Genomic DNA, 26377 nt, shown 5'->3' on the forward strand with positions numbered 1-26377 from the left:
CCTGAACAGGGTAGAGTTCCTGGAAGACCGCGCAGAGGATGCGGAAGGGGGGGCACGCCGAAACAACATTAGACTCGTGGGGATCCCGGAGAAATGGGAGGGCAACCACCCGGCCCAGCGGGTGGAGGACTGGCTGCGAGAAATACTGCCGGAGGATACACTCTCACCTTACTTTGTGGTGGAACGGGCGCACAGAGTGCCTACGAGACCGCTTCCCACGGGCTCCAACCCAAGGCCGCTACTCCTCCGGATACTGAACTACCGGGACAGGGACACGGTCCTGCGAGAAGCCAGGCGGCTTGGGGAGGTACGAATAGACAATGCCACAGTTTTGTTCTTCCCGGACTATACCATCCAGGTCCAACGCCAAAGGCACTCGTTCCTGGAAGTGAAACGGAGGCTCCGCACAGCAGGCCTCAAATACTCCCTCCTTTTCCCTGCAAAGCTGAGAGTGGTCGCGCAGGATAAGACATACTTCTTTAACACCCCTGAGGAGGTGGGCTCCTGGCTGTACAGCGGCACAGACACGGCGCCCCGGCAAACACAGGGATATGAACAGGGGCCGAGGACACGTGGTCCGAGACGTCGACGCAGGAACAGAGACCAGCAGGCTGTCCGTCCTGAGGAAACAGCACGACGCTCTCCGCCAGCAGACCAGGTTCTTCAGGAACAGCGAGATGCACTCAGGAGAGTCTCCCAACTAAGCAGTTTGCCGGCATCGGAGGGTGCACCAGGAGCCAGCCCGCAGACTGTCCTCAGTGATGATGAAGCCGTTTATGGAATTCCAGACTCTCAGCTCTCGGTGGACTTGCCGGACATCACACCGCAGACAGCTGACCTGCTTCACTAACAGCACATAAGTCATCAATAAAGAACCAGATGCGGCGGGGGGCAGGCGACAGGAGCTGGCTGGACGCTGGGGTGCGGCTGGTGCCCGGTGCTGCCGGAGGCCTCCCCCCACCCACTTGTCCGAGGGCTGAATGGTGGCACGCTGACGCAGTGAGTATTGCCCCTGTCGAGTAGACGCAGGCGGGATCCGAAGGTGGCTGGGGAGTCTTGGGGGCCCTCCTCTTCCTCGTCCCCCCCCAGTCCGCGGGCCCTGGCGAATGGGGAAACGATGGAGCCTGTGGCACAGGAGCTGTAACGGGTGTTCATTTGAAGCAATGACTGGGGCTGCCTGATACATGACTCGTATGGCCCGGGGAAGGACACTGATCTCCTTCTTTGACTATTTAACTGAACTGCCAAGACTGTGATTAGCACACGTTACCCCCTAGACTTGAAAGGTTGTCCCTCTTTAACAAGAGTATGGATGGTGGCCTGTTTCGCTACTGCCCCTTTGGTATTTCGGTGGGATACACCCACAGTTGGTTTTTGTTGTTAATTGTTTGCCCCCCCTTTAATGTTTCCCGGAACTTTGCTGAATGCACTGGGGAGGGTGGTCATGGGAAAGCTGAGTGGAGGGACACAATGGACCTGGGTAAGGCAGCTGTTCATGGTCACAGGGGGGGGGATGCTTACACTGGTAAAATGTCTATAGTAAAAATTTGTACATGGAACATTAGAGGCATGCACACACCGGTGCGCCGCTATCAAATATACTCCTACCTGAAAAGGCACCAGACACACATTGCACTTTTATAAGAAACGCATTTAAACAGGGCAGAGGTGGTCGCATTGCGCCGCAGATGGAGAGGGCAACTGTATGCCACCGAGTACTCCTCTTTTGCCCGAGGGGCGCTACTATGGGTGAAGCTGGGTACTCCCTTTACAGTGACAGCTACCCATGCGGATCCAGAGGGAAGGTATGTGATAGTGAACGGCCGTATTGATGGGCAGCCTGTGGTATTGGCATCCATTTACTCCCCAAACACAGACCAGGGGAACTTCCTAGCACGCATCTCAGAGAAATTGGCGCCCTGGCACGGAATCCCCTGGGTTCTTGGGGGGGACTATTACACGGTATTAGATACTCCACTAGACCGCTCGACCCCACCCAGGCCTGATGCGCAATCTCTTGGAGCCACGAGGGCTCTCACCAAGTGGGCGACACAGTGGGACCTAAAAGATGCATGGAGAGCCCACAATCCAAACACCAAAGTATACTCCTATTACTCAGGGGCGCATGCGCTACAAGTCCGCCTGGATAGATTCATGGTGTCAACGGAGCTACTGCCGCACATAACAGACTCTCAATATCTTGGCCGAACACACTCGGATCACAACCCTCACACACTGCAAATAGCCTGGGAACGCCCCCACCCACCCATCCCCACATGGGCTTACAACCGGCTCTACTGCTGGACGCCCCCTTCCGAGACTCCATACAGGCCTGCGTAGCACAATACTTCACAGAAAACTCAGGCACAGCGTCCTCCCCGCAGATTGAGTGGGACGCCTTCAAGGTTGTGTTGAGGGGGCACTGCCTGGGCACACAGGGGAGCATGGGAAAAAAGCTAGAGGCTGACCTACGGCCGGTGGAAGCTGACTTGCTCCGTCTGGAGCAGGAAGCAGTGATGGGCACGGGCGACCACTTACGCGAGGCCCATGAGGAACATGCAACGCTATTGGAAAGACTGCAACACATCAACTATGCAGCCCATTCGGCGCGTGTGCATCAATACAGTGATAAACCCGGGAGACTGTTGGCCTGGCTAGTCAAACAAGAGTGCCGTACTGAGCCAGTGTCTGCCATCCGAACGATTGAAGGAGAGATAGTGTACACTCAGAGTAAAATACACCTGGCCTTTACACAACACTATCAGGCCTTATATAGGTCACAGTTGAGGGTCTCATCTGAAACTATAGCAGAATATCTTGCGAATATTCAGCTACCTTCCCTTACGAACGCACAGCAGGGGGAACTGGGGGCACCATTCACACAAGAGGAAGTGCGCAAGGCTATTTTCGCCCTATTCAACGGCAAATCACCCGGCCCGGATGGCATACCTGCCGAGTTATTTAAAGCATGCTCAGACATACTGATTCCGTAGCTGCTCAAAATGTATAATGCCGCTATAGAGGACTCGGCACTCCCGGCTACACTTAATGAGGCTACCCTGGTTTCCCTCTTGAAACCAGGTAAGGAAGGGACATGCATGGGCTCCTACAGGCCCTTGGCCATGTTAAACACAGACTACAAAATTTTCACTTCTCTATTAGCCCGGAGACTAGCCACTGAGGTCCCAGCCCTGGTTCACCAAGACCAAAATGGTTTTGTACCTGCGAGAAGCACCTCACGCAATATCCGCCGCTTATTCCCAATTCAGGACGCCGCCATTTCACATTGGTTGAGATCGGGCTGTCTGGTCCTGGATCTAGAAAAAGCATTCGACTCCGTGGAATGGCCCTACCTCGGGGCGGTGCTGGACAGATTCGGCCTGGGCGATGCATATACAGACATGGTTGGGCTACTTTACCAACAGCCCAGTGTAAGAGTGCGGACAGGCGGCTTGCTCTCGGAGGCGGTGCGGGTGCGCAGAGGTACCCGACAGGGCTGCCTCATGTCGCCCCTTCTCTTCTCCCTGGCCATAGAGCCCCTAGCGGCGTTGTTGAGGACGAGGGGAGCGGAATGGGGGATCCCGCTGGCGGACGGTGTACATATAGTCTCGCTCTACGCAGACGATTTGCTTCTGTATGTGCGAGACCTCACAGCTGTGCCGGACTTACTGGCCGAAATTTTCCAGTCATTTGAAGCAATGTCGGGGCTCAAGGTGAATTGGACAAAGTCCGGAGTATACTCATTCAGCCCGGACACACAGGAGTGTGACGTGCGCCTCGGGGGCGCCAGACTCACGTGGTATCCCACTATATTTAAATACCTTGGGATGCACATTTACAGGGACACGCAGAACATATTGGAGGGCAACCTGGTGCGCGCTATATCCTAGCTGCGAGCCCAGATGAACTTCTGGAAGACACTGCCTCTGAATGTGCCCAGTAGTGTAGCACTAGCCAAAATGATAGCACTGCCCAGGCTGCTCTATCACTTCGCCAATGTCCCACTGTATGTTCCTACTAAAATATTCTGTGAACTAGAATCAATGGTACGCAACCTAATCTGGAACAAAGGGCGCCCCCGAGTGGCTCTGGTGAAACTCTACTCCCCAACTACAGAAGGGGGGCTGGCAGTCCCGAACCTAGAGCTGTATTATTTGGCAGCACAGCTACAATGGGTAACACACTGGCTGAGCGGCAAACACTTAGAAGACACAGCCACCGCTACATATGTATGGACACACACGCAGGTGTGTGCATTGTTCCACCCCTTAACTAAGGGACCCCGCCCACTGCCAATGCACATGGCTGTGGCCCGAAAATGCTTCCTTCGTAGCCTACGGCTGACCCGGGAAGTCCAACCCTACGCCCCCGCGCTTCCCCTGCTGGGGAACCCCAGGAGGAGCGGAACAGTGTCACTGCGAGCCCTAGAGAGCTGGTCCAGGGCTGGGGTGGAAACCATGGGTGACCTCTATGCGGACGGAGTTATGCTACCATTTGTGGAACTGACGGAGGGTACGGGTCTGCCGGCGGGGCAGTTCCTGCTACATGCGTCTATACTGCGGGCATATACGGAGTCCTGGGGCGATATCCAGGAAGAACCGCAGATACACCACCTAATGCAATACCTGCATGTAATGGGCAACGGTTCCCATAATATCCACTGGCTGGCGCAGGCCCTACTCTTGCACACGCAGCGGTCCACACAACCGATACGGGACAAGTGGGCGGCCCTCAGAGGGAGGGAATGGACGGACAAAGAGTGGACCATGATTCTAGCCAGCCCCGTGAACGTCCCGCGTAACTCCCGCTTCCGGGCAATTCAATATTACATACTACATCAGGCATATTTATCACTAGACAAAATCAACAGGTATTTCATGATTAACACCACCACCTGCCCCAGATGCAGCCTGCTAGGCGCGGACATTTTGCACATGCTCTGGCATTGCCCTTCTCTAGCCTTATACTGGGGAGAGGTGCATCCGCTCCTGACAAGCAGCGCTGGCTCAGGGTTGCCGCACACATGGGAGGCTTGTATCCTGGGATTGTACAAAAGAAACAAACTCAATAAAATAAAAGCCAGGTTCTTGGACTTAGGCCTTATCACTGCCAAACGACTAATCACGAAACACTGGAAAAGGTCAGAACCACCAATCCCTAAATACTGGTACGCTTCCTTCACCAACTGGGCTAGGGCGGAAAGCATGGCACTACACCGAGAGGAGATAGCGGGCTTACGAAAATTCCCAATCGTGCAGCTTTGGGATGACATCCTGAGCTCCCTCCAGAAAGAGGGCACAGCCAGAGGGCTCACTTAGGGATAGCCACATATGGGAACACACAGGTGGAGAAGATGTGGGGACACCAAAGACACGGACAACACGGCCCCTACACGACGCAAAAAACGCCTGGAACACTGGAAATGCGGTGCTTGCAGATTGTAGGAGGATGCCCCCCCCTCCTGTTGTATTGAGTACTGAATGTGGCATACGACCACCACGTGAACCGCAGGTCCGGGCACCCGCCCACACGAAGTCACAATTGTCTATGACATGAAACAATAACCACCTAGTCCCCATTCAGGGCGCAGCCCCCTCATGTGCACTCTCCCACCCTACTCCCTCCCATTTATATTCCCCCGTTTATTTGTTTTTGGTATCCTGTCTCTCACTTACAGCTTTTTTCTTACACGAACGCCACAACTGGGAGACACGCTTAGATGCCCGGACAGTTGTGCGACTGGAAACACGATGCGTCTCCCCAACACAAGATCGGGCTAAGCTGCTTATCCACATAACACAACACCCAATGTACCAATGGTCGGAGGGGTTTTGATGATCTGAGCCGGCGGCGTGCACAGAGACACAGATAGACTGAACACGAGTACTACATATTCCTACCACAATGACATGCATACAGGGTCTGTCAGTGAACATTATGAGTCTCAGTACGGCGGACGCCGGATTGCTACAAGATGACTCAGCCACCAAGTTGGGACACGTTGCTACGAACTGTTAAGTTTACAGAGTTACATTTTTATTTACTTATAAAAAGATAAAACAAGACGTCACTTAAAAGCACAATTGATCTATGAGCAAATGTGATGCGGATGACGTAATCATGACATTTCCCATGATGTTATAGTAGGCGGAGGTATATGCCTTCTTCTGTTTGCACTTCATTTTACGACACATCGCAAAGTTGCAGCCGGCCCCAAGGGTTGTAGGCTTAGCTATATGTACTGCTCTATGAATCATTAATAAACGTCTTACAAAAAAAAAAAAATAATAATAACATATATGCGTTTAACGTATATAATAAAGTTACTTATCTGTCTCCCACCACCATGGTCTACCCCGGTCAGTTCTCTGCTGACAGGACACAGCCAGCCCAACGGGAACATTCAAATATACTCGGCCTGGCCCGCCATCGAGATGGCGATGGTTGGTGATTTCCCAGCCCAAAAGACCACCGCCTATGCAGACTTCTGCGTATCGAATATACATCTAAATACAGCAAACAGAAGACCTCTGGATTTGTGGAGTCCTCAATCCCATCGCAGCCACAGCCCGGTGTTGAGATCTAAATCAGGTCCTTTGTCTGGAAAATGAAATCTGAACATTACTACAAACTGTTTCAGTATGTTAACATGTGTGTTTGAAACTTTTATTGTTTTAACGACTCGTCAATACGAATTGACGCAATAACATAGTACTTATAATAATGTAGATATCAAGGGAGATCAATAAATCTAGATAAGAAATGATATCCTTAATTTAGGTTCCTTAATGAATACTGGGGTCAATCTATCTAGATGAATCTTTATTTATATGTATTTGTTCAGATCAAAATATTTTTTTTTATATTTCACTGTATTCTAGGAACATCATAAAAACGTCATACACAAACTTAACAAAGCATTCCACTCTTATATAGTCCACTTAAAACATTTTATATGGGAGAATGTGTTCCTTTTGTTGCGAAATCATTTTCACATTTAAGATATATCTGCACTCTTTTCTCTTATTACATGTTCTATTCATTTACTTTAACAACTATGAATTCATAGTTTCGGCTTTCAACCTTTGAGCCTTCCTCAGGTTATTGGACGATTTGGCTATATTCATGTTACACCTACATGCATGGATGTCAATTTTTCTTTCCATGAATAACATACATTCATTCAAACATGTAGGTATTTCATATGAGAGCCATCAGAACTTTGAACAAAACTTTACATGAATCTGTTTTATTGAAACATTTGCATGCAATGAATACATTCCTTCACTTATCACGGAGAAATATCCTTAAAAATTACTTGTAATGATTTAAGGCGTATATTCAATTTATTGCAAATGTATAACATATATCAAATTATTAATAATCAATTTCCCTCTATAATTAACTTCCTCTTGACATTTATTCACAGAGAAGCATTTCTTGTCACATTTCCCAGTTGTAAACTCTGGTATTCCAACTTTATTCCAATTCAAACACAATTTCATTACCTCATCATCATATCGCGCTTGCTTGTCTTCCGTACCCATTCTATATTCATTGGTATGTTTTTCCACACTTACTGACATCTAATTCTAGAATTACTGTCCAGTTAGAATGATGTTTCAAATTTGATGAGGTGAAACATATTTCCAACCAAGCTTGTTCTCCTAGTAATATTCATCTGCGTGTTCTGGGGAAAAATCACTCAAATGCCATTGGACATTTTGTAAGACGGCACCCAAATAATTCATTAAGAGGGTGAGGAAATAAAAAAAATAATATTCAATGAATATCATTGAATTAAAGTTATATTGATATGTTGATAGGAGTTTGGAAATTAAATGTAAGGGGATAAAAGCAACAGCATAATTTAGAAACAAGAAGAAACCAATCTCCAGTGCAAACAGATGGATATAGATTTAATGATTCATCAATGCCAGCAGATATCTGTAGTGACTGAATTACTTTCCTTTTCATTCACAGAATAAGTTGGAAAAAGAGAGGCTGACAATTGCGACTGAGTTTCAAGGATTTCACCAACTCCTGAAGGAACAAGAGGATGCTCTGCTGAAGAGACTGAAAGAGATGCAAGAGAAAATAATCATGGCTGAAAGAAGAAAAATAACTACATTATCTAATCAAGTGGCCTTACTCAAAAACCTGATAACAGAGCTGGAAATGAAGTGCAAGCAGCCGGCAGAAGAGCTCCTGGAGGTGAGTGTCTCATTCAAAAATAAATAAATGAATTAGCCAACAAAATATCATTCATCACTATGTTTTTGAATTATGGCTTTTCTGTCTGCACATCAACGGAAAGGAGGAAAAACGGTGGCAGTCCTTTGGACCAAAGCCTGGAACTCACTTCCATCACAGTTATGTAAATGTAAATGTACATGTATTTATATAGCGCAAATCACCGACCCGGTATCTAAGCGCTTGCTTAGGTAACCCGTCCTGGTATTCCCCTGTGAGATAACCCCGGCAGGGTATCCACAAGGTGAAAGCCAGGCATCCCGCCGCGAGGGGCCGTTGTGGAGATTAAGCAAGCTATTGCCCAGAGTCGCAGAGTGTGAACCCATGAATCGAGTAGGCACCGAGCGAGAATTGTCGAGTCCGTGGAATTTTTGAGCCCAAGACCCACCAAGGCGGGGAATTGAACCCTGGTCCCGGGCTGACCTCTGCTTCCAGGTCTGCCTCCTCTAACCAGTGAGCCACACTTCTCCAGTTAAGGCTGTTCAACGCAGAATCCCAATTTAGGAAGGCCCTGAAGACGTGGGTCTTTACTGCCCCAGATGAATAATCCCTCTCACTCATTTAGTAATCTGTTGGTTATTCTCACTCCCTCCCGGAGAGCGCCAGGATACTCCTAGCGGAGTGACAGTCGCGCTCTATAAGTAATTAATTACATTACATCATCCCTTCCTGAATGTTTTATTAGAGATTGTACAGTGGCACTCTGCCAAACAGCAATAGTGGATCAATTAAAAACTGGTATAAGTACAGCAATAGGTTGGTTGGATTTCTATTGCTGTGGTATGAAATAGTTAATTAAATTAAATGTTACTCAATTTGTCTTAATTGGTTTTGGATTTGTCTTGTGTGTTTTTTCACTTTATTACTGTTTGTGTGCAGCAGGAATACTTTACACATTGCCTCTAAGTTAAGCATGACTGCTTTTTGTGCCAAGCTACGTGACTTTTTGTGACTTACCCGGCCAGGGATTGTAGCTTTTGCTTTATCACGGCCCACAACCTAGTCAACTAACAACCCAATTTCTTACAAAGACGAAAAACGCAAATAGAAAACATTGAGCTACTGCAAGAAACAAGATAAAGAAAAGCATGTTATGTTATGTTATCTGTTTTGTAAAGCGCAAACAGCTGCCCCAGCAACAGGGCGTCCCGGCGCTAGAACCATAACACAACCATCTGAAACGAGAGACGAGACCTACAAGGAGGGAAAGAGATGGGTTTTGGTCGCTCTGCGGAAGGCTAACATATTGTGGATGCATCGGATGTGGAGGGGAAGGGAGTTCCATAACTTAGCCCCCAGTAGTTTGAAGGAACGCCCTCCGATGCGGCAGAACTTTGTGTGGGGTACCATGGCTAGATGTTGCCCCTTGGACCGGAGATTCCGTTTGGGATTATAGGGGGTCAACAGCGAACGGAGGAGCTCTGGACCTTCGTTCTTCAGGATTTTAAAGGCGAATATGAGGGCCTTGAATTGGATGCGGGCTTCGATGGGTAGCCAATGTAGTTTGTGAATGGTCGCTCTCGCCGAGCACCTTCTAGGAAGACCTACTATAGCCCTTGCAGCCGCATTCTGGATCCGTTGGAATCTCTTTATTTCAATTTTGTTTGCTCCTAACAGCAGGACACTCGCGTAGTCCAGCCTGGACAAGATGGTAGATTGTACGATAAGTTGTCGCGTTTTGGAGTCAAAGTAGCCTAAGATGGGGTTGAGACTTCTCAGTAAACCAATGCAAGTTGCGGCAACTTTTTTGGTGTGCGACTGGAAGCTAAGAGTAGAGTCCAGCCACACTCCTAGATTTTTTGCTAGAGTTTTCGGGGGGTGCTGGGCCCAGTGATTGGGGCCACCAGAGGTCATTCCAGTTGTCACTGTTTTTCCCCATTATCAGCACCTCGGTTTTGCCACCGTTGAGTTGGAGGCAGTTTGCTGTCATCCATTTCGCGACGGCAGTCAGTCCATCCCTGAATCTAGTGGCATCGGGAGAGGGGGCCTCATTGAGGCTGATGACCAACTGAGTGTCGTTGGCGTACGACACCATTGTGAGGCCCCATGTCTTGGCAACCTCCGCCAAGGGTTGCATATATAGGTTAAACAAGGAGGGACTGAGGGAAGAGCCCTGTGGGACTCTTTGTCCTATGTCTTGGGGTTGGGAGATGAACGGAGGGGCAGATACCCTGAATGATCTGTTGGTTAGAAATGATCGGAACCATTGAAGCGCCGAGTCTACGATCCCGATGTTTTCAAGGCGTTTTAGTAGGATGGCATGGGAGACCGTATCAAAGGCCGCGCTGAGATCGAGCAGTATCAGCGCGGCACTTTTACCGGTGTCCATAATTTCCCGTAGGTTTTCCGTGGAGGTGAGGAGTGCGGATTCTGTGCTATGGCCCGGCCTGAACCCGTGCTGGGAGGGGTCCAGGATGTTGTTTTTTGCCATATGATCACTGAGAATTTTGTTCGCGTGGGCTTCCGCTAGTTTCGCGACCCATGGGAGCAATGAAACGGGCCGGTAGTTCTCCGGTTTAGAGGGGTCTAGGGAGGGTTTTTTTTATAATCGGCGTTACCCAGGCCTGTTTCCAGCATCTAGCGTGAATCTTATTCAGGTACCAGATATAAATGACAATGTTAAAAAAAATGTTGTTTCCAGACATTAGTTGGGCTAATGATGGGTTGTGAAGTTTCCAAAAATAAGGATTACCGCCGCTTTTACTGAAAATATTTAAGTCCTCAATTAAGTGTATCTGCAATGCTAAGATATTGAGCTCTGTACTAAATTATCCTTGAGCAACCTTAATGGGGTCCAAAATAATTGTTTAATGCAAATATGTTATGTTCAGAAAGATAAAAATATTACACAACCTTATTTCTTTTATTAATCAGAAAAAATATGTACAAAATTCAGTATTTCTATTTATATAATTTGTATAGTGCAAAACGACCCCAAGACATTCCAGTGTTGGATCAGAGGAACCACCAGCAAAGCAGAAAGAGCTGTATTCTATATATAACATATAAGGGGCTGATTACGATATCAATCGGAAAGGCTCTGAATGGGAGTCGGATTCCCCTAAACCAAGATGGAACCCATGTTTTGGACCCGGTCGGAAACATTTCCGACCAACCGATTATGTTGTCCTTGTTCAGAAAGCAAACTGTTCGGTCAGTCCGAATAGGTTCTGACCGGTATTTGGAAACTCTGAGGGGTATATTACTAAGGGGGGCCATAGGCAATTATCGCCGGCCGCTAAGCGGGGATAATTCTATCGCTCTATTAGCAAGCTGTCGCTAACTGATGTTAGCAACAGCTTATAGGCGATAGCGAGCGGTTTGGGGCCCGCTTTGCATGTCAGCGATATTTATCGCTAATGACATGCAAAGTGGGCATACCCAACCTGTTAGCGACTGAAAGCAGTCGCTAACGTCGCTATCGCCTATTAGCAAGGCAGGCTTAGCGATGGAAATATTCCTGCTATCTCCAAAAACTAACGCCTGCTCAGACCAGTTCTTAACCATGTTATCCAATGGGAGGTGGATAACATGGCTAAGAGCATTTCATCGCTAATGCGTGAACTGAAGGACTGGGTTTTTAGAGCCCAGCGGCGTCAGGGAAAACGCCCGATGCCTTCGAGTTCCCCTGTCTTGGCAAACAGAGACACGGGACACTTCTTGCTGAAGTCAAAGACCAAGTTTATTGGTTGCAACCAGGAAGAGAGATCTACGAAGCACAACACGGGTGGTTCGCAGGAGACTGCACAAATTCAATGAGCGGGGCATGGTCTTTTATGCCAAAAATAAAGCCTTAGGCAACATTCCAGACTAGCATATAAACTGACCAATGAAAAAATGACATTTCAGAAGTAGCACATGATGACAATCCCATTTTCCGTTGTACAGCCCACCAGAAATGACTAAACACATCCCAATAACCTGTTCAATCAGGCCGGACAAACCCATCATAAAACCTCAACCCAAATTAGCGATTATGTTGTAAAAGAAGGAGCAGAAACAGATTGGAAACAAGATAGAAAGGTGGGTGCAGTGTACTGTAAACCTCGGCATGTCCTGCTCTTTGATCTTTATCTGACCAGCTGCTCAACAAGGAACTAGCTCAGCGAGGTCAGCTTCGGGCGAGGAAATTAGTTCGGCCAGGTCACACAGAAGTCAGCTAAGGTGTACGTGTCCCAAGGGCTCGCTTGGCCGTAGTCATCGGCCTATGTGAGGGCAACCACACAAAATGGCTGCCGTACACAAAATGGAACCTGAGGGTTCAAACGAAATCCCTGAATACATAGTGTTCTCATTGATCGATTATGACGAAAACACTCGTACACACCACACTCATCATTTGCGGTTCGCTGATACCAAAATCATCTATTCCCGACGACCTTTATTGAATGGGTTCAGAACACCGAACCACAGACCCTCAAACTACGGAACTACAGACCTTCCTTTTGCCCTTACATAGGCAACAAACCCAAACTCATGTCAATCTGAATCTAGGTCTATTTTCATCAGATCATCAAGATGTTGCTGTAGCATCATCCTAGTACTTAGTACCTCTCTCTGGACCGGTCTCCTCGCACATGAAGTAGCACAATGGCCACATATAGCAGGAGCACACTGTATGCAGAGACAGAACAGGAAAAGGATAGCTAAGATCATCCCAATGGCCATCAGAATCTTCCATCCCCAAGTGGATATTAATCCCCAAAACCATTCCATCAACGACCAATCTCCTTTGTCTATATGAATAGAATCGGAGATCTTATGTAGCTTGGAAATGGCCTGAAACACAGAAGGGGCATTGTCTGGAATGAAAACACAACAGCTCGATTGGATCAGTTTACATACTCCACCTCGGTCTGCAAGTATTTCATCAAGAGCAACTCTATTCTGAAGTGTCATAAGTCTATCCGACTGGAGCTCAGCAGTCAAGTTACTAAGGGCACCGGCAGTTTCAACTATGGTGGACTCAACCACTCTTGTCAACTGGCGAATGTTCCTGCTGTTTGCCATTGGTCCCCAGAACGGCAGAAAACCCTTAAAGAAATATCCCAACTCTTGCCCTGCGGTATCTTCCTCACTGGAGACACCTCTAGCAACTCTCGTCTTATGGTAATCTGCTGCAGCTGTAAAAGTGGGAGGCAACAGAAAGGAAACAAAACATGTGCCCGAGAAATCAGGGGCAACCATGTGTACGCTTTGTCGTAGCAAACAAAGTAAGTACCCATAGCAGCTAAAAATGCTGGGGAAGTCTGAGACGTAAATACATAAGTCTCAGTGCAGACACTCTTCCCTAACTGAGCTTTCGGATTTTTGCCAGTACCCTGCAGACAATAGCGACCCTGATGAGGCACTATCTAAATCGGTGGAGAACTTTTCGCTCGCTGGTTAACACTCAGACTAACTCCATATCCAGTAACATCCCAACCACTGTATGGTTCTTTCTCGTCCTTCGGAATAGTCTCAACTGGATTAGTCCCTTTAACCATATCGACTATGCCTCTAGGTAAAGCACTATTCTTCAGACTAACTTTCGGTGAACGTAGGGGATAGACACTATGGGCATAATAAATGAACATCGTTCTGTATGCCCAAATAGAACCATTTATGCTGAAAGGCAAAACCAAGTACGGAATACCTTTATCGGTCGTGTGGGGCATTAGTCCACAAATCCAACAATTCGTAGTGTTTATAACTAGTTGGTGTTGGTGCAAAAGCTGAATAAAGGAATTATTAGCAAATTCCATTCTTCTGACTATTTCATGTTCGGGCAGAGGGTGAAAAGAATGAGAAGAAATAGTAGGTGGAGGTGTAGGTTGCACAGTGGGAACAAACGTCACATTAAAAGAGAATGTCACTTAACCAATTACAAATATCATTAAACTCAATAACATAAATAAGCACAATATTAAAAATCTTTTCCGGGTAATCAGTTTGTGTATCTTGCTTTTAAAACTCATTGTCTCTACAGGTCTCTCCAACTCGAAGAAATCCATCCTCACTAAATATGCTGCTCGCGGTGGTAGGGTGTTCTATGCTAAGGAATGCCTCTGTCAACCCAGGGCAACTCCCTTAGGCCAACCAGAACCTTCGACCTAGTGTCTCAGGATTGCACTACAAAGACTTTGGCAACCGCGACCCTACAGCTGAACCCGGATGGCCGTTCGAAAAACAAAAATAAGTAGATCCTCGGTGGAGAGTTAACCTGCAAACAGAAAAATCGTAAAAACTTTTATTTATTTTATTAGTCCCACGACTCTTGGTAGCAAATTATAACGATTTCTCCCAGGCAATGTCTGTTCCTTGAATAGGAGTTCAGGCTCAGCAGTGTTCAATCGATTCAAAGAAGGCACAGCTTCTTGCAAGAGATCGTCACTTTCTTTCTCAGAGTTTGTTCTAATCAAACGGGCATCGCTGAATGGCAAACATCGTGGCACAGTTTCTGTTTCAGAGTCTGGGAGTCCTTCCTGGACCCACCGGTCGTACGGCAAGGGCAATGGAGCCCGCTTGCAGTGTACTCCGTGGATCCAGTGTTTCTTGCCTTGCACTCGAACTGCAGAACGTGTAGACAGAAGAACTAGATGTGGTCCTGTCCAACGGGGCTGATCGTTCTTGCTCCGCTGAAAATTGTTGATGAAAATCCAGTCACCGGGTTTGATGGCGTGGCCTGGATCTTCGGAAGCCTGTGGCAGACTATCGTGAACCTGTTGATGTAAGACACGCAGTTTAGCCGTCAGTTCGTGCAAGTAATCAAGCAACACAGGGTACTCAAGATCACTAAACTTTGTTGGTCTTGGCACGCCCCAAATGTTTGTCGGGCGACCAAACACAACCTCATACGGACTCAAACCCATTCGCAAATGCACAGTCATTCTAGTGGACAAGAGCGCTAAAGGTAAAGCATCTGGCCATTGCAAACAAGAGCTCGCTTGGATTTTGGCCAATTTTAGTTTTAAAGTTCTGTTATAGCACTCGACTAAACCAGCTGATTGGGGGTGGTTTGCAGCGTGGAACTTCTGCCGGATTCCTAATACCTCGCATACTCTCTTCATCACTTGACCCACAAATTCACTCCCATTGTCACTCCAGATAATTCTCGGCAAACTAAACCTAGGGAAAAACTCTTTGATTAAGGCTTTCTCTGTGGACAAGGCAGTATTGTCCTTCAAAGGGTAAGCTTCCACCCATCTAGAGAAGGAGCAAACAACCACCAAAACATATTTCAGGTTGTTGCACCTCTCCATGTGGATGAAATCTAGCTGCAAAGCCTCAAACGGATACGTAGGAGGAGCAAAATGACCAGCTGGTGTTGGAATTCCCTTACCAGGATTGTACATAAAGCACACCATACAGTTCTTAACCAGATTCTCTGCGCATTTGGGAATTCCTGTATTCTGCCAACCCGAGCCATCAACTTGCAAATCCCTTTCATGCTAATATGTGCCATTCCATGAGCCATTGTAACCACTGGAAGCACATACGCATCAGGTAACAACCATCTTTGATGTTCAGACAAATCAGTCCAACAACCATTCGAATCCAATCTACCCTTACTTTCTCTCCATTCATTCAACTCATTTTCTGTAGCTTCAGCTTGAATCAATCAATCAAGGACATTTATAGAGTGCACTACTTACCCGTAGGGTCTCAAGGCGCTTGGGGGGGGGGGGGAGTGCCGTTACTGCTCGAACAGCCAGGTCTTGAGCTTCTTCCTGAAGGAGAGGTGGTCTTGGGTCAGTCGCAGGTCGTCGGGAGGGAGTTCCAGGTCTTGGCGGCCAGGTAGGAGAAGGACCTTCCTCCTGTTGTCGCTCTTCGGATGCGGGGGACGGCGGCGAGGGCATGGTTGGCTGATCGGAGGTGGCGTTTGGGAGCGTAGAAGTTGATTCGGTTGTTGAGGTAGCTCGGGCCTTGATCGTGTAGGGCTTTGTGTGCGTGGGTGAGGAGACGGAAGGTGATTCTTTTGTTGATGGGGAGCCAGTGCAGGTCTCTCAGATGTCCGGAGATGTGGCTGGTTCGTGGGATGTCGAGGATGAGTCTGGCTGAGGCGTTCTGGATCCGCTGGAGTCTCTTCTGGAGCTTGGCGGTGGTACTGGCGTAGAGGGCGTTGCCGTAGTCCAGTAGGCTGGTGACGAGGGCCTGGGTGACGGTCTTCCTGGTCTCGGTGGGGATCCACCAGAAGATCTTCCGTAGCATGCGTAGGATGTTGAAGCACGACGAGGAGACGGCGTTGACTTGCCTGGTCATGGAGAGGGAGGAGTCCAGGATGAAGCCCGGGTTGCGTGCGTGGTCCGTCGGTTTGGGTGCGGTGCCCAGGGCGGGGGGCCACCAGGAGTCGTCCCAGGCGGAGGGCGAGGAGCCCAGGATGAGGACCTCCGTCTTGTCTGAGTTCAGTTTCAGGCGGCTGGTCGTCATCCACTCGGCTACATCTTTCATCCCTTCGTGCAGATTGGCTCTGGCGGCGGCGGGGTCGTTGGTCAGGGAGAGGATCAGCTGGGTGTCGTCGGCGTAGGAGATTATGTTGAGGTTGTGTTGGCGTGCGATGGCCGCGAGGGGGCTCATGTAGACGTTGAAGAGGGTGGGGCTCAGCGAGGATCCTTGAGGGACGCCGCAGATGACTTCGGTGGCCTCTGACTTGAACGGTGGTAGGCGGACTCTCTGTGTTCTTCCGTCGAGGAATGAGATGATCCATTCCAGGGCCTTCTCCTGGATTCCGACGTTGCTGAGGCGCTGCACTAGGGTGCGGTGGCAGACAGTGTTGAATGCCGCAGAGAGGTCTAGGAGGATGAGGGCCGCTGTATCTCCATTGTCCATCAGGGCTCGGATGTCGTCGGTGGAGGCGATGAGGGCGGTCTCGGTGCTATGGTTGGCTCGGAAACCAGACTGTGAGGGGTCGAGGGATCCATTTGTCTCGAGGAAGGCGGCCAGCTGTTTGTTGACGGTCTTCTCGATGACTTTGGCTGGAAACGGGAGGAGCGAATGGGGCGGTAATTCTTGAGTTCGGTGGGGTCCGCTGTGGGTTTCTTGAGTAGAGCGCTGAGTTCGGCATGCTTCCAGCTCTCAGGGAAGGTGGCGGTGTCGAAGGAAGAGTTGATAATGTCCCGCAGGTGGGGTGCGATAACAGCGTCCGCTTTGTTGAAGACGTGGTGGGGGCAGGGGTCTGTCGGAGATCCGGAGTGGACGGAGTTCATCATGCAGACGGTGTCTTCGGTGCTGACCGGAGTCCAGGCGCGGAGGGTGGTGGTGGGAGGCGTTGCTGCGGTCGTGGCGTGCGTTGGTTGACTGCTGAAGCTGTTGTGTATGTCCACGATCTTGTTGTGGAAGTAGGAGGCGAGGGAGTTGCAGAGGTCTTGCGAAGGGGTGATGTCGTTGCTTCCTGCGTTGGGGTTGGAGAGCTCTTTCACGATGTTGAAGAGTTCCTTGCAGTTGTGTGCGTGGTTGTCTAGCCGGTCCTTGAATGCAGTTTTCTTGGCGGTGCGAATCAGTTGGTGGTGCTTCCGGGTGGCGAGCTTGAGGGTGGTCATGTTGTCCGGTGTTGGTTCCCTTCTCCAGGCTTTCTCGAGGGCTCGGCAGTTCTTCTTGGAGCTCTTGAGTTCGTCGGTGAACCATGGGGCTTTCTTGCTGCCGGGTCTGCTGGGCGGGGTCCTCAGAGGGGCGAGTTCGTCCGTGCAGTTGCTGATCCACTTCGCGAGGTTGTCGGCGGCCTGGCTGGGGTTCGCTGAGCTGGCAGGAGGGTGCTGGCTCAGGGAGGCGGCGAGCTGGTCGGCCGTGATCTTGTTCCAGCTTCTGCGGGCTACCTGTTGCTGGTGGTGGTGGATCGTCGTTCTTCTGAAGGTGAAGTGGACGCAGCTGTGGTCCGTCCAGTGGAGTTCTGTGGCGTGGCTGGATGAGAAGACGGCGTCGAGTGTGTGTCCGGCGAGGTGGGTGGGGGTGCTCACCAGTTGCTTGAGTCCAAGGTTGGCGAGGTTGTCGAGCAGGGTGGTGGTGTTGCGGTCGTTGTTGTTCTCCAGGTGGAAGTTGAGGTCCCCCAGGAGGATGTAGTCAGCGGAGGGGAGGGCATGCGGGCTGACGAAGTCGGCGATGTCCTCGCTGAATTGTGTGCGTGGTCCCGGGGGTCGGTAGATCAGGGTGGCTCTGAGGGTGGTCTTCGGGTCGGTGTGGATTTGGAAGTGCAGGTGTTCGGCAGTGGTAAGGGTGTCGTCGGTGCTGGTAGTGATGCGGATGGTGTCTCTGTGGATGATGGCGATGCCTCCTCCCATCTGGTTGGCGGTGCGGTCCCTCCGGGTGATCTTGTAGCCCTCCGGGATGGTGATGGCGATGTCGGGAGCTGAAGAGGCGTTCATCCAGGTCTCCGTGAGGAAGGCAACGTCAGGAGCTGTGGTGTCGAGGAGGTTCCAGAGTTCGATGGCGTGTCTGTGGACGGAGCGGGTGTTGAGCAGGATGCACTTGAGGTGGTTGCTGCTGGTGTTCGGCTTGGCAGGTGCTGGTGCCAGGCAGGTCCGGACGCAGGTAAACTTGCAGGCGAGGCAGCTGAAGGGTCAGTGGGAGCGTCGTGGGGTGGCTCGGTAGCATCCTGGGATTCGGTTGGTGTTGAGTGCGATGAGGGTGGCGGTGGAGTACGTCAGGCGGGTGGGCCGGGGTCCTCGAGGGCCAGGGGTCCTGGCACTGGGCACGGTCCAGGCGCAGACGGGCGTAGACGGGCTTACCTTTGGTGCGCCTTCGGCGCACAATCGGCGCCCCCCTGCGCGTGACCGCTGCGCGTTCGCACGGTCGCCATATATGGCGAAGTGCACGGGGGCGGAGCAGCTGGGAGGCGGGAGCGGGGAGGGTACAGAAGGAAAAAAGGGGCGGGGTTAGCAGCAGTGGCGGGAAGCGGGGAGCGGGGAGGGAGGACGAACGGCGGCTAAAAAACAGGCAATACAGAAAGAAAAACAATTTACAGGAAAACAGGCAATACAGGAGACTAAATACCGTTCTAATACAGCAATGATGGATGGATTTCACACTCTCAATCGTATCTTCACACATACTTTTCTCTGGAACCCATCTCGCCGGACCTGCAACATACATTCGGCTCATCACATTCCTCGTAGTTTCTTTCGCAACTTCATCCGCAAACGCATTTCCGCGACCAACATCATCCGTCACTTTCTTATGGGCACTGCAATTCACAATCGCTACTTGCAATGGCAAAGTAAGTGATTGGAGAAGTTCATTCACCAACTGCCCATGCTGGATCTTTGTTCCATGCTAAGTCAAAAACCCACGTTCACGCCACAAACGTCCAAAACTATGAGCCACACCAAAAGCATACTGACTGTCGGTGTACACATTCACTCGTTTCCCTTTCGACAACACACACGCTCTTGTCAATGCAATCAACTCTGCTGCTTGCGCTGAGTTATGTGGGATACGTGCAGCTTCAACAATCGTATGCAAAGTCGTAACAGCATATGCCGCAGTCGTATCACCATTCGGAAGCTTAAAACACGAACCATCAACCCACAAAGTACCATCACACTCTGGAAGAGGAGTATCGCTAAGGTCAATCCTCCCTTTCGTTTCTTCCTCAGTCCTAAGGAAACAATTGTGCTGTTCGTCATTATCTGTCTCAGCTGAAATCGGCAACAACGTGGCTGGGTTCAACGTGCTGCATCTCTTTATATGTACATGACTTGCTAACAAGGTCAATTCGTAACCTGACAACCGAGCACTAGTTAAGTGCTGTGTCTTGGTACGGTTCAACAAGGTATCCACTGCATGTGGAACCATTACAATCAGCGTATTGTCCATCACTAAACCAGCAGACTGTCGAATCGAAACAGCCGCTGCTGCTGTAAGCTCTTAAACAACTCGGCAACGCTCTAGCTACCGGTTCTAAAGTCGCAGAAAAATAAGCACAAGTACGTTGCTTAACGCCAAATTGTTGAGTCAAAACTGACAAAGCACATCCCTCTCTCTCATGGACATATAATGTGAAAGGCTTACTGTAGTCGGGGGTACCCAACACAGGAGCCGAACACAACGCATCGCGTAATTCTGAAAAGCTCTTCTGACATTCGTCAGTCCAGGGAATAGGATTTGGAGTATCCTTAACAGGAAGGGCTATCAGGGACTTCGCAAGCAATGAAAAATTAGGGATCCACTGTCTACAATACGACGTAATACCTAGGAAAGCACGTACTTCTCTCTGTATTGTAGGCACACGCATTTGAAAAATAGCTTGAATTCTTTCTGGGGTCAGTTTTCTTCCCTCCTTCGATAAGAGATGACCTAAGTAGGTTACCTCTTGTCGACAATATTGCAACTTTGAGAGAGAAACCCTGTGATGAAAATCGGACAAGTGGCACAACAGCAACAAAGTAGCCTTTCTACAAATCTCTTCATTGTCAGCAGCAACTAACAAATCGTCAACGTACTGGACAAGAACTGCACCATCTGGTAAAACCAGTAAATCAAGTTGCGTCTTCAAAGCCTGACTATAGATCGATGGACTCTCGCAACAGCCTTGGGGAGCGCGTTTAAAGCAGAAACTTCATCCTCCTAAAGAGAATCCAAAGATATTTCTACTCTCCACGGCCATCGGGATGCTGAAGAAAGCATTCTTCAAGTCAATCACCGAAAACCATGCGGCTGTAGCCAGGATCAAAGTCAACAAAGCAGTAATATCAGGCACAACAGGAAATTGCGGAACAACAATCTTGTTCACTTCGCGGAGATCGATCACAAATCTATGCACAGGAGGCTGTGAAGAATCAGTTCTTTTCAGAACAGGCAAAACCGGACTATTGCACACATTACCTCTCGTTTCTTCAATCACATCTTTCTCAATTAGGTCATAGATGATCGCCAAAAGTGCTCTTTCGCCATCACTAGAAATACAATATTGCGGAATGCGTGGTAACCTAGCATTTGATTTCAGTGTCACAACATATGGCGGAATCTATAGGAGACCAACATCATTAGGACCAGTAGCCCACAGAGAATCAGGGAGAGAAGACATTTCAGGTGGAAGTCTATCCTTAGACAAGTACATCGGAGAGATCACTCTCTTACCCAATGTAAGGTGTACTCCTGATGGAGAACAATATAGCGTGGCAAACAATCTCTTCAACAAATCCAATCCCAACAAGTTCTCTCCACAACCTGTAGTCAAAATGAGGGGTGCTTCAAATTCACAAGGGCCAACAGAAAGAGACAACGGAGTAGAAGTCAGGTTCGTAACCGGGGCGCCAGAAAAACCTACCGAAACATTCTTCAAGCCAGACAAAGGTGCACCAAGGAGTTTAGAGTGCATAATAGAACTCTTTGCAGCACCAGTATCCAACAGAAAAGGCTCTGACACACCTGATGCAATCACTTCAACATATGGTCCACTCTGATCTACTGGAACTGCAACAACTCCCTCTCTTTGTCCATGGCTGTCCTAACAATCATTACCATCCACTTCCTCACCTTCAACATAGTAATCGTCCGTATAGTACTGAGCTGTCCTACCAGATGAACCCTGTTGCTGATCAAAACTATTCATTGAGTTCTGTGGAAGCAAAGAACGCACATTCTGTCCATGACCTCTACCTCTAGGCGCTTGTTGAGCACCTCGTCCTCTCGCACCCAACCCATTTGCGCGCTGTAACAAAACCGGATAACTACTCTTGAAATGGCCCTCTTCTTTTCAATAGGCACACTGATTAGGCCCATACGGAAAATGTTGTTGAGAAGACTCATTCCTTTGCGAGTTTCTCGAATATTGCTGATTCTGCTGATAATCGCGTTGATTATTAGTACGGGGTGGATAAGCTTGTTGTAGAAGATCTTTAGTCTTCAATTCCTTAGTCTTCTTATCCGCTTTCTCTACGTCATCTTTATGTCTATTTTCATAGTACTGGGCTGTAGCTAATATCTGCGCCGACGTGGAAACAGCCCAAGCACTCTCAGAATCTTTCAACTTATTACACAACTCAGGAAGCAAATTATGTACGAATTTGTCCATGAACAATCTCTGGCCACCCCCAGTAGCCATGTCCTGACCACTATGATCTACAAATGTCTCCTCAAACCACGTGAAAAAGTCAGACACCGTTTCATCTTTCTTCTGCTTGCACGCAGGCAACTTGTCCCAATTTACACGCACTTCAGGCATCAAAGTCTTCATATAGGTAATAATCCTACCAGGGAGTTCAGTAATCAAATCTTCGGGCTTAGCGCCCCCTACTTGTCTATTGTCAGCATCTCTATGGTGTGCCCATGTATCACCTAATTCATGTGCATGATCCGTATGACGAATCTTACCCCAAATAGGTTGTGGAACAACATTCCCAAACAACATGTCTATATCTGCCAGATTCATGATACACGAACCCACAGTCTGAGTCAGCTCTTTATAGTATCCCGCCGGATTTTTGCGTGGATCAGGTAAAGACTGCTTGATAGCTAAAACTTCAACACGCTTCCAAGGAACATGTACCCAAACACGCTGCAAGTGTGCAACAACAGGTGGAGCATCATTGGGTTCAGCAGGTCTCCAAACTGGGGGAACCTCACGCATCGGATATTGACGCGCCGCTCTCGTAACCGACGAATCAGGCTCAAACAGTCGCTGAGACGGAGTGTCGCTACGAAACAACAATAAAGTCGCAACTGCTCTCCCAACATCATGAGGACCCACAACGGTCCCTTTCGCAAATTCGGAACGTATACGATACAGCTCATTAGGAGCTTTACCTACTTCTTCAATCCATTGTTCATGGAGGAACACACACATTGTCTCAAAGACTTACTGTTGCTTTGGTGCTTCCCATTGAAGGAAAACATCCATAACGCCCTCAAGATCATACTGTGTAGCGCACGTACCCCATTTACGTGCCATATGATCCAAAACCGTATGTTCATCAGCAACTGACTACGTGATTGTCTACGCTCAGTAACAGGAGACATACCCAACTGACTCAACAAAGGAGAAAAGAAATCAGAAACTGCAGCAGTCATTCTCTGTCTGGCAGAAGGAGAAGGTGAAAGAATAAGAGAAGACGGAACGATAGTAGAAGAATCCAAAGTCGGAACAGAAGAAGTATTATAGATAGACGTAGGAGTGGTAGACGAAGGAGGAGGCAAAGTTGGCGGCCCCTGAGGAGGCTGCACCAAAGGAATAGTAGCCAATGGAAGAGCTGGCTGTGGAGGAATCGCAGGTGGCAAAGCAACCGGGTGTTGCACAACTACAAGCGGCGGCAATAACGCCGTAGCATTTCGTGCATAAGGGGGTTGCGAACTCAATAGATGCGACATTAAAGGGTCTTTCGCAAGTTCTTTCTTTTCTTCCTGCTCTTTAAGCGGCAAAACTGGGTAGTACTTATCTACCGCTAACTTCCTGACCCTAAACATCTGTTCGCTCTCTTGGTCCTCCTCATTATCCCTAAACGCTATAGCAGCTTGCACCATCGACAGACCTCGTTCTCGTTTATTCTTCTTCGCTAATTTAATTTCTTTCTGTTTGGCTTCTTTGCGCCATATGCGGAAAGAGTCAAACATTGCTGGCCGGGCTTTCTTCTTGAACAGTTTCACTTCAAGATTATCTAGAATTTCTGTTTCAAAGCTACCATAACGGGGCCACTGTAGGACACCGTCTTTCTTCGTATATTTCACCCAGATGTCATTATAACCAATGGTACACACACCATTCTTCACATAAAGATCATATGTAGGAGTTCCAATCGGAGGAACCGGACACGAGTCCTCCAATCGGGAATCCCTTATACAACCGAAACAAAACCAAGTACCAAATCTGCTATGACTAGGCATCTTCGCTCACTAATCGAGCTTCAAACTTCAAGGGAAAATCTAAAACGATAGTCTCGTGAAAACACGAGTCCCTTGGCTTTGGGGCCTGCAGGTACCAAATCAAAGCGATCCTCGAAGGATACCAAAACAAACTAAGGACTAGGAGACGCTCCACTCATACTTAACTGAAATGTCGATGGCTTCACCAGAAGGCCTGTCAATCGTCTCGCTTTACAAATCGTCTAATTGGCTCCAAGACAGGGCGACAGTCAGGGCAGCAGTCCTTCGTAGCCTTCGGAAAGCGGGGAACCTCGCAGCAAAGACTTTCGGACCACGACGACATACAGGGGTCGATAAAGTGGCTGGCCTTCCTCCAGAATTTTCACACGAAGCTCCTCACGATCTTCGGGCTTGGATGGGTACCGCTGAAGTCGCCGACGTTGGACGCCAACTGAAGGACTGGGTTTTTAGAGCCCAGCGGCGACAGGGAAAACGCTCAATGCCTTCGAGTTCCCCTGTATTGGCAAACAGAGACACAGGACACTTCTTGCTGACGTCAAAGACCAAGTTTATTGGTTGCAACCAGGAACAGAGATCTACGAAGCACAACACGGGTGGTTCGCAAGAGACTGCACAAATTCAATGAGCGGAGCATGGTCTTTTATGCCAAAAATCAAGCCTTAGGCAACATTCCAGACTAGCATATAAACTGACCAATGAGAAAATGACATTTCAGAAGTAGCACATGACGACAATCCCATTTTCCATTGTCCAGCCCACAAGAAATGACTAAACACATTCCAATAACCTGTTCAATCAGGCCGGACAAACCCATCATAAAACCTCAACCCAAATCAGCGATTATGTCGTAAAAGAAGGAGCAGAAACAGATTGGAAACAAGATAGAAAGGTGGGTGCAGTGTACTGTAAACCTCGGCATGTCCTGCTCTTTGATCTTTATCTGACCAGCTGCTCAACAAGGAACTAGCTCAGCGAGGTCAGCTTCGGGCGAGGAAATCAGTTCGGCCAGGTCACACAGAAGTCAGCTAAGGTGTACGTGTCCCAAGGGCTCGCTTGGCCGTAGTCATCGGCCTATGTGAGGGCAACCACACAAAATGGCTGCCGTACACAAAATGGAACCCGAGGGTTCAAACGAAATCCCTGAATACGTAGTGTTCTCATTGATCGATTATGATGAAAACACTCGTACACACCGCACTCATCATTTGCGGTTCGCTGATACCAAAATCATCTATTCCCGACGACCTTTATTGAACGGGTTTGGAACACCAAACCACAGACCCTCAAACTACAGAACTACAGAATATTGCTGTATTATCAGCGATATTCACGCATTTCGCAGCTATCACTGGATATTTTAGCATAATGGAGAAAAACATTGCTAATAGCCTGTTTTCTCTGCTAACATATCCAGCGATAGGCAGCGATAAAAAAATCGCTGCTAAGCCTGTTTAGCGATAAAAATCGCTACTTGTTAGTAATATGCCCCCAGGTTTGTTGAAGCCGAATCATACATCTCTACGGACTGCATTTCCGACAGACATATTACAATGTTGGATGTGGGCAGCCTTTCACTCGTCACTGACATTGTGTGCCCCTAGCAGGCCCCCCTTCATCCTGAGAATTCCGGTTGTGAGCCATGGGAGTACCCAAGGGACCCCCTTGTAGAACCATACACAGTGTGACAGGCACCATGGGGTGCCCACCATAGCGTGCAAGATTTTCTGCAACCACCCCTTTTTTCAAGGGGAGTCTGTGTTGTCGGTCAGATCACAGATTCCTATTGAAGTTAATAAGAGACTTTCTGAACGGTGATCGGGAGAATCGTAATCAGTTGGTCGGACTCGCCAAACGTGAGTCGTCAGAACAGATTCAGGCCTCGCTTATTTAAAAATAAAATCAACACAATTCAATATCAGAAAGCAGCTAAACATGAAAAAAGTTAGAACAATGATATCACATAGCCCCCCACTTCTATAATATTCACAGCAACTTATTGAATTTCTATTTCGCAGCTCTAAGAATGATCCCAGAATATTACTTTGACAGATATGAATGCCAACTTCTAACTAAGATTTCCATAATATAATCTTATTTTCAAGTTCATGGAAAAGATTATGCCAGAAAGTAGCTTTGTTGTACTTAATACGAAGATAACATTAATTATCCCGTTCAAAAAACACTAACTTGATTTCTTTAATACCTGGAAAAAGAACTCTGTCTATGGAAAAAGTTGGAATTGCCGCTTAAACAAATGGTTCAGCAATGTTTTCAACTAAAATCCATTTGGAAGATGCTGTCTGGACTGATGCTTTACATGTGTGGAGAATGC

General features: G+C 48.4%; 1 protein-coding gene across 1 annotated transcript in view; it reads left to right on the plus strand.

Annotated features, from left to right (window-relative positions):
- LOC147718119 (E3 ubiquitin-protein ligase TRIM11-like) overlaps positions 1 to 26377 on the plus strand; it is a 75912-nt gene that overhangs the window by 16325 nt on the left and 33210 nt on the right. The window contains exon 3 of the mRNA XM_086919244.1: positions 7984 to 8214. Coding sequence (XP_086775370.1) covers positions 7984 to 8214 — 231 coding nt within the window. The remainder of the gene's footprint in view (positions 1 to 7983; positions 8215 to 26377) is intronic.

This window comes from Lissotriton vulgaris, chromosome 4_2 (assembly GCF_964263255.1).
Source record: "Lissotriton vulgaris chromosome 4_2, aLisVul1.2, whole genome shotgun sequence".
Taxonomy (NCBI): domain Eukaryota; kingdom Metazoa; phylum Chordata; class Amphibia; order Caudata; family Salamandridae; genus Lissotriton; species Lissotriton vulgaris.